The 12,793-nt window shown below is 45.5% G+C and overlaps 1 protein-coding gene across 1 annotated transcript; it reads right to left on the bottom strand.

The window, feature by feature from the left end:
• Positions 1 to 26: 26 nt before the first annotated feature.
• Positions 27 to 11,888, bottom strand: AAAS (aladin WD repeat nucleoporin). Its single transcript, XM_010964363.3, has 16 exons — positions 10,936 to 11,888; positions 10,141 to 10,268; positions 7,554 to 7,609; positions 7,155 to 7,246; positions 6,926 to 6,972; positions 6,505 to 6,603; positions 6,038 to 6,181; positions 2,416 to 2,536; positions 1,787 to 1,911; positions 1,532 to 1,592; positions 1,300 to 1,390; positions 1,001 to 1,094; positions 848 to 915; positions 627 to 708; positions 415 to 499; positions 27 to 285 (listed from the first exon to the last, which is right to left on the bottom strand). The coding sequence occupies exons 1-16, from the start codon at positions 11,056 to 11,058 to the stop codon at positions 58 to 60; spliced, it is 1,644 nt and encodes a 547-aa protein (XP_010962665.1). The 5' UTR covers positions 11,059 to 11,888; the 3' UTR covers positions 27 to 57.
• Positions 11,889 to 12,793: the final 905 nt, after the last annotated feature.

Below are 12,793 nucleotides of genomic sequence, written 5' to 3'. Positions count from 1 at the left end.
GCGCCCTGGAAAAGACAGTCTTGTAATTGAGCAGAAAACAAAAAAGGACATTTTTTATTACTGGAAGTGGGAATGAGGGGAGTGGGGCCGAGCAGGGGGTGGCCCTGGGAGAGGGTCCCAAGGGGCAGAGATTGGGGACGTCTCAGTAAAGAGAGGCAGATCATGAATAGAGCCTCCGCCCCCAGCTGGGGGCTCTTGGGTTCGGCTAAGCACCGGGCTAAAACGTGGAAACTGGGCATTGACAAAGTACAAAGGGATGTGGGCAATCCGGCCTGTGGACCAGCACTGCAGAGAGAGGCGAAAGAAGAGTGTATCAGAGCCTGGGCCCAAAGAAGGCTACACTCCAGAGCCACACAGCAGCCGCGGCCCCCTACTCCTCCTGCTCCTGAAACCCCAGCAGCCTGGCCCACTCACCACACTGAGCAGAGCTCCTTTGCTGAATGAAGGATGGAAGGTGATGAGCTGGGCCTGGGCTCCTGGCTCCCCCTGAATAATGCCGCTAGGGGAGGAAGAAATGGTGAGTGGGCTGCTGGAGGCAGAAGGCAGGTGCAGTGGGACGTGGGATGTGGGTTTGGTAAAAGAAGGCCAGTGAGGAACCCAGACTTAACGGCCTGCCTAGCACTTACCAAGGAAGTAGCTCAAACACAGGGCTGTTTCGAGTGCGAAAAAGGAGGATGACTGGCTTCCCATTCTGGACCCGTGGATTTCCTATAAGAGGATGCCGGGATAGGAAGGAACTCAGGAGGCTGCATCCCAGGGCAGGGGCAGGGAAACTGCAGCCGGGGCATGGATACATGTGGTAAATGGAAGGCCGGCCTGAGCAAAGACCTTCCTCCCCACCTCTTACCTTTCATGAGCACAGCCAGCCGTTCTCCGCTCGGGTCCCAGACCATGGAGTGAGCCTCTCCCCCAAGTCTGGGTCAGAACAGCAGGTTGGGAGGGCTCAGTGTCATCCCTCCCATCTTTGTCCCACTGCCCCTCCCTCACCCACCACACTCACCTTTCCTCTCCATCCGGTGTTTGTACTGTCGTCTCAGACAGATCTGCTACGATCATTGCTGACTTTGCACCTCCAACGCCCCCCTTTCCCTCACCTGTGGATCAGGGCAGAGGCTCTTACATACAGGAAGCAGGCCTCTCACTGGTCCCCTGCCTCCTCTCCACCACCAGCATCAACTCGTCTTAAGTTTCCTAAGCATCTTTACTCCCCTTTATCCTTCAGAGCAGCATATTCCAGAGGGTTCCTGCCTCCCTCCGACTCCCCAGATCTTCTGCATCTGGGGATCTCCCCCAACTCACCACAACGTTCAGGGAATGATAAGGAGTAAATCAGCGGTTCCCCCAACACTGTGAACAGCAGGCGGTTTCCATCTGGGCTCCAGCAGCCAGTCTGCGGTCAGGGAGCAAAAAGCAAGAAAGGGTGGTCTATGGGAATATAGGAGGGGTATACAGGAGGGAGAGAAGTAGAGGAGGTGGGGGGGAGCAGGGCCCCCCTCCTCCCCAGCTCCTGGGACGCACAGTCCCCTCCTACCTGACATCGCCCTGACAGCGTAGGCCACCTCTCGCAAGTCCACATCTGGGCCTCCCAGACTCTGTGCCGGAGAGAGACAGGTCGCAGCTTAGAACCTCTGGGTGCCACAACTTGAAGTAACCTCCCTGTCAGTCCCAGGTCAGGTCAGGTCAGAGAATGGGAACGGGGACATAGGGCTGTGCTGCTGGAAGTTCCAGGAGCCTGGTGCCTTTCTCTGGGGCGTTCCTGCCCTCCCACTGCCCTCCCCCAACTCACCGAAAAACAGCTGAAGGAGTGGTAGCCAGGACTTTGCTGCCATCTGGGGACCAGAGCAGGTTGGTAACCCCACCTCCCCGAAACCAGGGAAGGGGAACACAGGTCTCTGTTGAGACATCCCATACCTGGAGAGAGGGGCAGAATGAGACAGGAGACTCAAGCATCCCTATCACTCCACAAGGGGCTGCCCTTCCTTAAGGTACAAAGAACCAGAGAGGGGAAGAAGCAGGAAAGGCACTTAAAACAGGAGGAGATACAGGGCACAGCGCAGCGTTAGAGTGCATCTTAGCGCTCTTAGTGCACTTCAGTCCCCAGGACCTTCGTTTAAAAATAAATAAATAAACCTAGTCGCCCCCTCCAGAAAAGTCTAAAAATAATTTTAAAGAACAGGAGGAAATAGGTTTATGTTTACAATGACAGCAGGTGGAATTTTACATCTGAGGAGTTGAGCTGGTGTAGCGCCTTCCCTGGGTAAGTTTAAAATTGAATGGACACCCCACAAAAAAATGTTCAACATTAAAAAACAAAACAGTGAATGGATGACTCTTCCTCTCCTTCCCCCAGGGTATTTCCCACCACTAGGTGAAGAAGGCTCTTTCCGACAGTAAGAGGAGTGGGGACTAACTCACCAGGATGGCAGCATCCACAGGTGAAGCTGAGAGCAGCCGCCCCCCACTGGGGGCCCAGGCCAAGCTGGTGACAGGTGTGTGCCCAGGGTGAGAGAGCACTTGGGCACAGCCAGAAGAGGGTCTGCCAAGGGGAAACGGAGTGGAGTGAGAAGAGGACAAGAAGAAAGCCCCGTGATTCTATTCCCTTGCCTCCTCCGGCTAAAGCTTCTGGATCCCAGTGGCCACTCTGAGCTCAAATCCAGGTTGGGGAAAATGAGTAAGGATCATGGAAAGTTAAAGAAAAAAAATTTTTAAAAAGGAAGAAAGGGCAGTTACCACCAGGAGTTCCAGGGAGGAAAATGGGTAAAAGGGAGTAAGCCTGAAAGAGGCAAAAACTTCTGGCCCATAAAACTAGAGGCACTGAGCTGGGGAGATGCAAGCTCTGATCCAGATGAGGGCCTTCTCCCCACAGGACCATCCTGCTGGAGCCTGGGATGATCCATGACATCACCTCAAGGTTCCAGTCTCATCTTTCTAGACTTACCTGCCACTTCCCAGAACTCATCCTGTGCTCCCAAACCTGTCTTTCTGCCTTTCCTTGTCAGAACTAGCTTCCCTCTGTGCTCCTGCATCCTTTTCTGCTGGTCAAAGATGGCCCTTGTGGCTACCTCCCCCACTAGGCTGGAACTAGCTGAGGGCCCCGGCTATGCTGGTCAGCCCTGAGTCTTCAGAGCCACGTACTTGGCCTGACAGGCACAGGCCACTGTCTGAATTAATGCCGCCTTGTCCCTCTTCCTCCTAACTAAAACCACCTTTAGCTCTAATGAGGTTTGGGGTCACCTACAACTTATCTTAGGTCTACAACTTATTCTCTTAACTTTATAATAAATCAGTTCATAGAGATCTGTCTCATTCTTTTCAGTGGCTCCTGTATTCCACTCAGTAGATGAACTGTAATTTATTCAGTCATGCCTCCATAAACGGACATTTCACTTATTTGTAATTTTTTATTACAAACAGTGCTTCAAAAAATATTCTCTAGATCTATTTCTTTATGTACTCATGTCATTATTTGTGTAGAAGAGTACTGAAATGGAATTGCAGGAAAAAAAAAAAGGCTTGCACCTTTCAAAACATAAATATGCCAGCAAATTATTTTCTGCAAAGTTTATACCACAATATACTCTACCATTTCCCTAATCCTGCTAGTACTAGATATTATCAAACATTTCAATTTTAATAATACTATCCTTTTACATGGGCAAAAAATGTCTATATATTCTAGTCTTTTTATGTATTTTTGCATCTAGTTCTTTTGTCTGCTTGGAATTTATGTATATATAGTGTGAAGAAGGACAAATTTTATTATTTCCTAAATGGATAGTCAATTATGCCAAAACCACTAAAAAAGAAAAAAAGAAAGAAGTCTAAATTTCTCTACTGCAGTGCAAAGCCAAATTCATCATGTATTAAACTGCCATAGTATATATATGTATGACTGGACATTATGCTGTACACCGGACATTGATACATTGTAACTGACTATACATCAATTTAAAAAAAAATTGCCATAAATTCTTAGATCTTTCCTGAATGTTGTTCTGTTACATTGCTCTGTTTGTCTGGTCTTATGCTAACAGCTTTCTCTGACTGTAACTTCATAAAATACTTTAATACCTGGTGGGGCCAATCTCTTCTGGATAGTCTTCCTTTTCAAGCTTTTCTTGGCAATTCTTCCACATTTATTCGTTCATAAAAACTCTAAATATCATTTTGTCTAGTTCACAAAAACAAACAAAACCTAGCAGAATTCTGATGGAAAATACACTTTACTGGACATCTTTATGATTACATTTTCCTACCAGGAATATAGCATGTCCCTCCACTAATTCAGCTCTTTTTTAATATTCTTCAATCACTTTCTTCAGGTGTCTAATAAATTAAATGTAACAATCTATTCCTAGTAATTTAAAGTAATTGTTGTACCTATTGTAAGTAGAGTGTTTTTTTCCACTGCAATTTCTCAACTGATTATTGTTGGTACAAAGGAAAGTTATTACACTTTCAGGTTCTTGGATCCAGCTGCCTGACCTAATAAATTCCTTATTAAATAGGTTTATTTTAGTTGAATCTCTTGTATTATCTAGGTATAAAATCATATCTCCAAATAAAAATAATTTTCTCTTCTTTCTCAAGACCACGTGTCTTTTTCTTGTCTCAATGTACTCACAAGAACCTTCAAAATTGATATTGATTAATAATGATGATAACAACATCTCTGTATTTATCTTGACAATATTGGAAACACCGTTAGTATTTCCTATTTCACTGTTTAATATGGTAGCTATTGATGTTGAGTATATACTCATGTTTAGGTCATCTCTTTGTATTCCTATTTACTGTATGTTTTCAACTGAAAAGTCTGCTTTCTGAGAAATGCATTTATTAATACAAACATTTTCTCCTTTAATTTGCTAATAAGTCATTTAAATAGATTTTCTAATGGTGACTAGTCTTTAATTTCTGGAAAATTCTTAGTCAAGATTTTTTTTTAATATGCTTTTGGACTCTATTTGCTAATATTTTATTTAGGATTTTAAAATCTATGCTCAAATATTTTCTTGTACTACCTATTGTCAGGTTTAGGGTTTAGGGTTACATTAGCTTTATAAAAATAAATCAGGATTAAAAAAATAAAAATAAATCAGGATGGATCCTGGGACAGAAAGAGGACACTAACAGAAAAAAGTCTCAAAAAAGTCTGAAGTCTGGTTAATAACAATGTACACATGTCAGTTTCTGAAGTTTGAAAAATGGAACATGATAATATCAGATGTTAACAATGAGGGAAACTGTGTGAAGGATGTACCGAAACTCTCTGTACTGTCTTTGCAACTTTTCTCAAAATCTAAAACTATGCCCAAATAAAGCTTATTAAAAAGAAAATAATAAATCAGGAGGCTTTCCAAATTATTCTGTGATCTGGATTAGTTCAAGTAATGTGGAGATTATCTTTTCTTTGACAATTAGATAGAAATCTCAGAAAACCATCTCAGCCTGGCATGTTTTTTAATGGTAGGGTTCATCCATTTTAATTCTTCTACAGTTCACTTTGGTAATATATATTTTGCTAGAAAATCAATTATTTCCTTTAGGTTTTCAAATTTATTGGTCTAAGCTTGCATATAATATTCTCTAATAAGTCTTCTATTTTCTTTCATATTTGTGATTATCTCTCCTTTCCCATTCTGAAAATACTTTGTGTACTTTGATTTTCTCTTTTACCTTAATAAAGCTGGCCAAAAGATTTTCTTCTTTATTCATAATTTAAAGAACCAGTTTCTGGTTTTATATTTAGTTCTCATGGGGATTCTTCCAGTTTCATCTGACAGTCTTCTAAAAGAGACCGTCTTTCCATTCCACGAACCAGAAGTACACACTCCCCACAATCCCAGAAGCCCTCAGCTCTATCCCTTTCTCTAGATTAGAGCTTCTCAGCACCTCCCCGTTGGCCTTAGGTCCTTCTCTTCCAGAGCCCTGGAAGTGCTGTGAGGACAAAGAACTTCCCCCTCCAAACCTCCTCACCACCCCAGCATGAACATAACCCTCTGGCCAAAGTAAGAGAAAGACTGCTGGGACTCACCGGGTAGACAAGGAGGTGGGGTCCAGGGTCCAAATGAGAATGCAGCTCTGACAGGCCACAGCCAAGACAGAGGCACTGAGGGGCTTCCAAGCTAGGGCCGCCACATTTCGCTGCAGCCGGTGCTTCAGGGAGGGGACTATAGTGCTGGGGTGAGACGGAAGGGGACCAAGTCAAAGCAGGGACACAAAGGCTCAGGGAAGCTGAGGGTAGTTGAGGAAGGAAACACAAAAAGAGCTGATCACCCTGGGTTTCGGGGCATCACAGGACAGAAGGACAGCATAGAGGCTGGATGTGGAAAGAGGACACATCCAGTTGTGGGCGCCCCTCCCCCCAACCCCAATTCTGGAAGGAGCCCTGCAGATCAGGCCTGGGAACTCAGGGCTCCCTGGGCCTCAAGCCTGGAGAGGGAAGTGGGGGCTGACCTATGGAAACTGAAGAGTCAGCCCGCCCAGTACGCCCCCACATACCTGTTGGCATTATACACACGGATTGAGTCATCTAGCAGGGCCACCGCGAACTTGTTGGTGTGGGGGTGCCACGCAAAGACCCTCAAGCAGCAGCTGGACCTGGGGCGGGGGTGAGCACAAAGAGGCTGAGCCTGCACCTCGCCATTCCCAGGCCCCAGGGCTCAGATTCCCTTCCACGTGAGGATGTTATTAACCTGCACCTTGCCATGCCTGGGCCCCGGAGCTGATTCCCTTTCACGTGAGGATGTTAATATTTTCACTTGTTATTTTATTCCTTTTTTGGGAGGTAGAAGGAGTGAGAATCGGGGAAGCAGTCAGGAAAGGGGTGGGAAGAGTCTCTGCCCTGGTTTCCCTCTCCCCAAAAGAAGTTTCAAGGTTCGGGACCTCCTTTGCGCAGAAGCCACAGAGCTTGTACACTCACCAGTTGGTGACTTGGGCAAATTCAGCGATCAGATCTTCGCTCCTGAGCTACAAGAACAAAGTAGACAGAGGATACACGGGGACAAAGGGAGCTTATCCCCTCAACACTCCTAGGGCGGAGCTGGACCATTCCTGCCCTCTGCAGTCTGCCCATCCCACCCTGACCTTAAGGGACAGGAAGTGGAGAGGGGACGGGAGTGGGGGAGGGCAGGGGAGGAAGCCAAACTTACAGACAGATGGGGGAACAGGGACCCATGGAGAGAGGAGGCCCATCGACAGAGGGCCAGGGCCCAGCTGGACGCCGTCTTCACCCACTCAAACACTGTGGGGTTGAGGAAGCAGTTCTGATTAAACCATTCACAGGGTTCTCACTAGGCACCCTCTGGGGTGACAGACGAGCAAGGATAAGCGCATCCCAGTTCCTCCCACCCACCAAGTGCTCTGGACACTCAGTCCGAGGTATGTGGGGTAGGAAGAGGGGGAGGAGAAGATGGTATCAGTGGAGACAACTGGGCCAGGAAATAGAGGGCTAAAGGAAAAGGCCACCAGGTACTGGGATGAATTAGGGAGACAATGGACGGGAGATGGCAACTATAAATCTAGAGAAGGCTGAAGGTAAACACACTTACCCTCCTCCTCTGAGTTTGCAATTTCATTTAGTACCCCAAAAAGGCCCACATCGCGCCTGATGAGGAGAGGAAGCTGCGAGTCAGATTACTCTGTTCCCTTCAGTCTCCCCTCTAAGTTCACCCATCCATCCATCCATTCATTCAATAAACATGGATTAAAAATAAGAACACTTAAAAAAAATAAAATAAACAGGGGGAGGGTATAGCTTAGTGGTAAATAATTACCTCCCCCCTCCAAAAAATGAGAATACTCACATTTAATAAGTGGCAACTGTGTGCCATGCACTTTATATTGTCCTTTCATTTAATCATCGCCCATTCTGCCCATTTTACCAATGAGGCAACTAACGTTCAGAGGGCTTTTAGGGCTTTCTACGCAGATCAAGGAATCAAGACTTGCCCTAAGACCATGAATGGAAAGCCAAGGAAGGAGTTAAGCAAAGGAATACACTGGTCACACTGGCGTTTTAGAAAGATCAGTCTAGCTGGAGGTTAGAGGGGGACAAGAATGGAGAGAAAGAGATGGATTAAGAGGTTATTCGGAAGATACATGCACCCCAATGTTCATAGCAATACTGTATACAATAGCCCAGACATGGAAGCAACCTAAATGTCCATCAACAGATGACTGGATAAAGAAGTTGTGGTATATTTATACAATGGAATACTACTCAGCCATAAAAAATAATAAAATAATGCCATTTGCAGCAACATGGATGGACATGGAGATTATCATTCTAAGTGAAATAAACAAGAAAGAGGAAGAAAAATACTATATGATATCACTCATATGTGGAATCTAAAAAAAAAGACTCTATGAACTCATCTACAAATCAGAAACAGACTTGCAGACATAGTAAACAGTCTTATGGTTACTGGGGAAAAGGGGCAGGAAGGGATAAATTTGGGAGTTTGAGATTTGCAAATGTTACCCACTATATACAAAAATAGATTTTAAGGAAAAGTTTCTTCTGTATAGCACAAGGAACTATATTCAATATCTTGTAATAACCTTTAATGAAAGAGAATATGAAAACAAATATATGTATGTATATGCATGATTGGGACACTGTGCTGTACACCAGAAATTGATACATTGTAATTGTACTTCAGTTTAAAAAAAAAAAAAAAGAGGCTATTCAGGAATCTAGACCAAAGTGGCCTGAACCGCTGGGGATGGAGAAAAGACAGATTTGACAGCTGGAGGGAGTAGAAGGCACAGGATTTGAGGACTAATTAGACATTAGTCAGGGAAAGAGTAATATCAAAGGGAACCCCCTAGATGATAATTACAGCAGCTAGTATTGCTCACAGTGAGCCAGGGCCGAGCTGGCTGCTTCACAGGCATCATCAAATTTTGCCATTATCACAACCCTCCTAACTAGGTATTGTCATGACCTGCATTTTTAGATGAGCGAAGAGCGTGAAGAGGTTAATTACCAAGGTGACCTAGGTAGGAAGTAGCAGAGTCAGGATTCAACCTGTCTGTCTGCCCCAGAGCCTACACTCAAACCACTTGCTCCTGTATGATTAGTAAGGCCACTCCTTGAGATTAAAAACGCAAGGAAGAAGCTGGTTTGGAGAGGGAAATGAAGAGACTTATTTTGAACCTGCTGAGTGGGTGAAGCTGGGGGAATATCCGACTCGGGGCATGGCAGACAAGTGAACACCCAGGTGTAGCACATCAGTTACAAGTCCAGCCCAGGACACGAACGTCTAAGAGACATCCAGAAGAGAAGCAACAGCTAGAGAGGCAGGAAGTGAGGAAGAACCCAGGACTGAGTGGCTTTTCAGACCATGAACTGATGTTTAACTTCACTCAAAGAAACATGCAAATTAAATTATAATGCAAGACCAAATATCAGAGTTTGATACTCATGTGTTGAGAAACAGGCACTCTCATAAACTGTTGGTGGGACTGTAAATGCGTATAATTTAAACGGAGGACTATTTGGCAATTTCTCATGAAATTACAAATGAAAAGATCTTTGAACCCAGCTACTTCATTTGTAGGAATTCACTCTACACGTGACAATGATAATAATAATAGCTAACACCTGAAGAGATTGACATGGGCCAGGGACTGTTTTCTAAGTGTTTTAGTCATTTAATCATCACTACTACCTTGTAAGACAGGTTCCATTTCACAGCTGAAGAAACTGAGGAACAGAGTGATTAAGTAACTTGCCTAAGGTCACACAGCTAAAGAATGGCATAGCCAGGAAGTGAATCCAGGCTGTATGGCTCCACTCCTACACATGCAAAACGAATGACCTGCGTATGAAATTAAGCACTGCCACCTAACACCTAACCTTGCTGAGGTGAAGGCTCAGAAAATGCTAATGACATGAAGAGGAGGCAGGGAACAGATTCATATAATCAAATCAGAAAGGAAGGCAAGTCACTGGAGATGAAATGGAACTACTGCTGCACAGCCTTGAGTTCCACCCTTGAAAGGACTGATAATTTGATACATTGAAGGAGTGACAGCTCTGAGCTAGAGAAAGCCTGGAGGCTCAAGGCAGAGGTGTGGTGACCTCATTTCCTCCAGCATCTGCAGACTACGGCCCAGGAGACCCTTTCTCACCAAATGTTGATGCATCTTTTCCACACTTGCTCCCGGTGATGGATAAAGGCAGTTCTTGTGCCATGGTCCAGCCTCCCAGGGGTCTTCAGTGGATCCTTAGTGAGGTTTAGGACAGGAAGATTGATCCACTATAGCCAGAAGTGAGAGGCATGACAGTGAGTCAGTCCCTTCCTCAGATCTCTGCTGAACTCCCTGACATCTCCAACTGTGGCTGGGCTAAGGGTGAGAGGCTCCACAGACCTGTTTCCTATTTCCACAAATAAAACACTTGTGGAACTGGGAAACAGGTCTTAGCTCCCTTATCCGTAAAACTAGGATAATAAGGTTGCTGCGACTATTAAGTCACATTATTAAAACACTGGAGAACACCTGACTCAGAGCCTCCTTCTTACAGAGCAATCGCTCAATAAACGTCAGTTTCTCTTCCTTTTCCTTCCCAGGAACACCACGGGAAAAAACGCTCCAGGTTGCGCCTTCCTAGTTTTCCCAAATACTGTCCCCGACTTTGCAGAAGTTCTTCTGCACCCTCACATCCCCTAGATTTGCCCTCACTCTCCCCATTCTCTCTAGGCTCCACAGATCCTCAGCATCCTTCATCCTCCTTCATTACATCCTCCAATCCCAGTTCTAAAATACATCCCAGCCCTTCTATTCTTCTCCAGCCCAGGCCAGGCTGTTTCCGGTCCTGCAGCCCGGGGACCGCGACCCCGCCTCTGTCACGCTGCCTCTGTTCCTCCATTCTCTCCGACTCCGCCCTCCATGCCTGTAGGTCTCCTCCCTCCTCGCTCTAGCTACCTGGCCCCGGAAGTCGGGAGGCGGACTCTCATAGCTACTCCCTGTCACCAGCTCGTTATTGTGCTCGTATAGGGTGACTTGTCCCCTTGGCGGCGGCGGAGGGAATAACCCCAGGGAACACATCTTCCCGGTCCCGAGCACGTCCGGAATCAGCAAACTCGCCGGATCCCACTCCTCTGACTCTTAGTTCCCGGGCTAGATTCGGATGCGTACGGGTAGCCGCCTGGGACAAACGGCGTTGCAACGCTCAACGGAAGTGATTGGAAGAGCAACGGAGACGAAGGATTCGTGCGCAGTCAAGGGACACATTTCCGGGGCGTTCTCGCGCGCCACCTGGCGGTCGGAGGGGGAGCGGGGCGGACGCGTCCCCAGGGCTAACCCCTAGTTAAGGGTCAGAACGGTGTTTTGTTTTGTTTTCCTGTGAGACTGCTATTTTTCCCAGCTCCAAATTCCCCAACACAGTCTCCCACTCACTCTCAGCGCTAAGAAAGCCCAAAATAAGCCACGTTCAGGGAAGTACCTAATTAAACCCTTCTGGGACTGTGTATCGCCCAGAGGAAAATACCGACTGTGTCCCGGGCCGCTGGCTGGAAAGCTGAGGGAAAAAAACCTCCGGAAGGAGGAAAGTCAGGCGGGAGACCTTGGGAGGGAAAGGGCGGCGTCCGCCAGAGCCCATAGGGTTAAGCCTCCTGGAAGGAAAAGTGGGAAGAGTTGGGAAATAACATTTCCTGAGCACTAATTATTGTAAGTGCTTGTATAATCTTTACAACAACCCCATGAGGTAGGTACTGTTAAATCAACATGAAGAAAGTGAAGCACAGGGAAATCAGACCTAAGAATATCAAACCCAGGCATTTTGACTTCAGAATAATAGTGAGGTGGAGAGGAGAGGAGCAAAATAGGTGAAGGCGATTAAGTGTTCAAACTACAAGGTATAAAATAAATACATTACAAGGATGTAATGTACAGCACAGGGAATATAGCTAATGTTTTGTAACTTACGGAGTATAATCTATCAAAATATCAAGTCACTAAGTTGTATTCACCTGAAACTAATATATTGTAAATCAACTATACTTCAATTTTTTTTTTTTAATGAGATTGATCTTATTCTAACTCCAAAGGATGGAACTAGCACTGGAGTCTAATGCAGAAAGGGGCTCCTCTTCTTAAAAGCTCCATGGCTTTGGAAAAATCGTTGAATTCTTTGAGATTCAGCTTTCTCACTTGCAGAGTGTTTAATTATTACACATGGTTGTTTCCCATACAGAATAATGGAAATGAAGCCATTTAATAAATTGTGAAGTGCTGAATAGATATTAGAGATTATTAGCCATACAACTCTGCGTAAAGTAGGTGACCTTGGGTGTTGGTTCATTCATTTAACAAATGTTAATAAGCAATTTCAAGCTCTGAGGACACAGAACTGCATAAGGCATAGTTCCCACTCCCAAGAGCAGCCAGTAGCATTCGAGAATCTAGGAGGCATTCTAGCTTAGCATTCTTGGATTCTGTGTTTGCTTCCCCTTTCTCATGAAAAGTTCCCCCCAAGAGAGTTATTCTGGGGTCAGAAAACAAGGGGCTCCAGAATGTTAACGGACATAGGACTCACCTGAGGATCTTGTTAAAATGCAGATTCTAGGGTGGAGAGTTGAAACTGTATTTCCAAAAGCCCCAAAGTGATACTGCACAGAAAACACTTTGAGTATCCCCTCACCCCTCCGTAATTAGTTCACCTGGAAAGTCACAGAAAACTTAAAAGAGAATGTTAAAAACTGGGGGTAGTTTGGAGAAATTGGCCGGAAAATATCTCCTTGTGAGCGGAAGCAGTACACATTTGAAGGAAAAGTGGGAACCC

The sequence above is a fragment of the Camelus bactrianus genome, chromosome 12, assembly GCF_048773025.1.
Source record: "Camelus bactrianus isolate YW-2024 breed Bactrian camel chromosome 12, ASM4877302v1, whole genome shotgun sequence".
NCBI classification, from domain to species: Eukaryota; Metazoa; Chordata; class Mammalia; order Artiodactyla; family Camelidae; genus Camelus; species Camelus bactrianus.
Note: the sequence above shows the minus strand (reverse complement) of the source record. Positions and strands in the feature narration are given on the sequence as shown.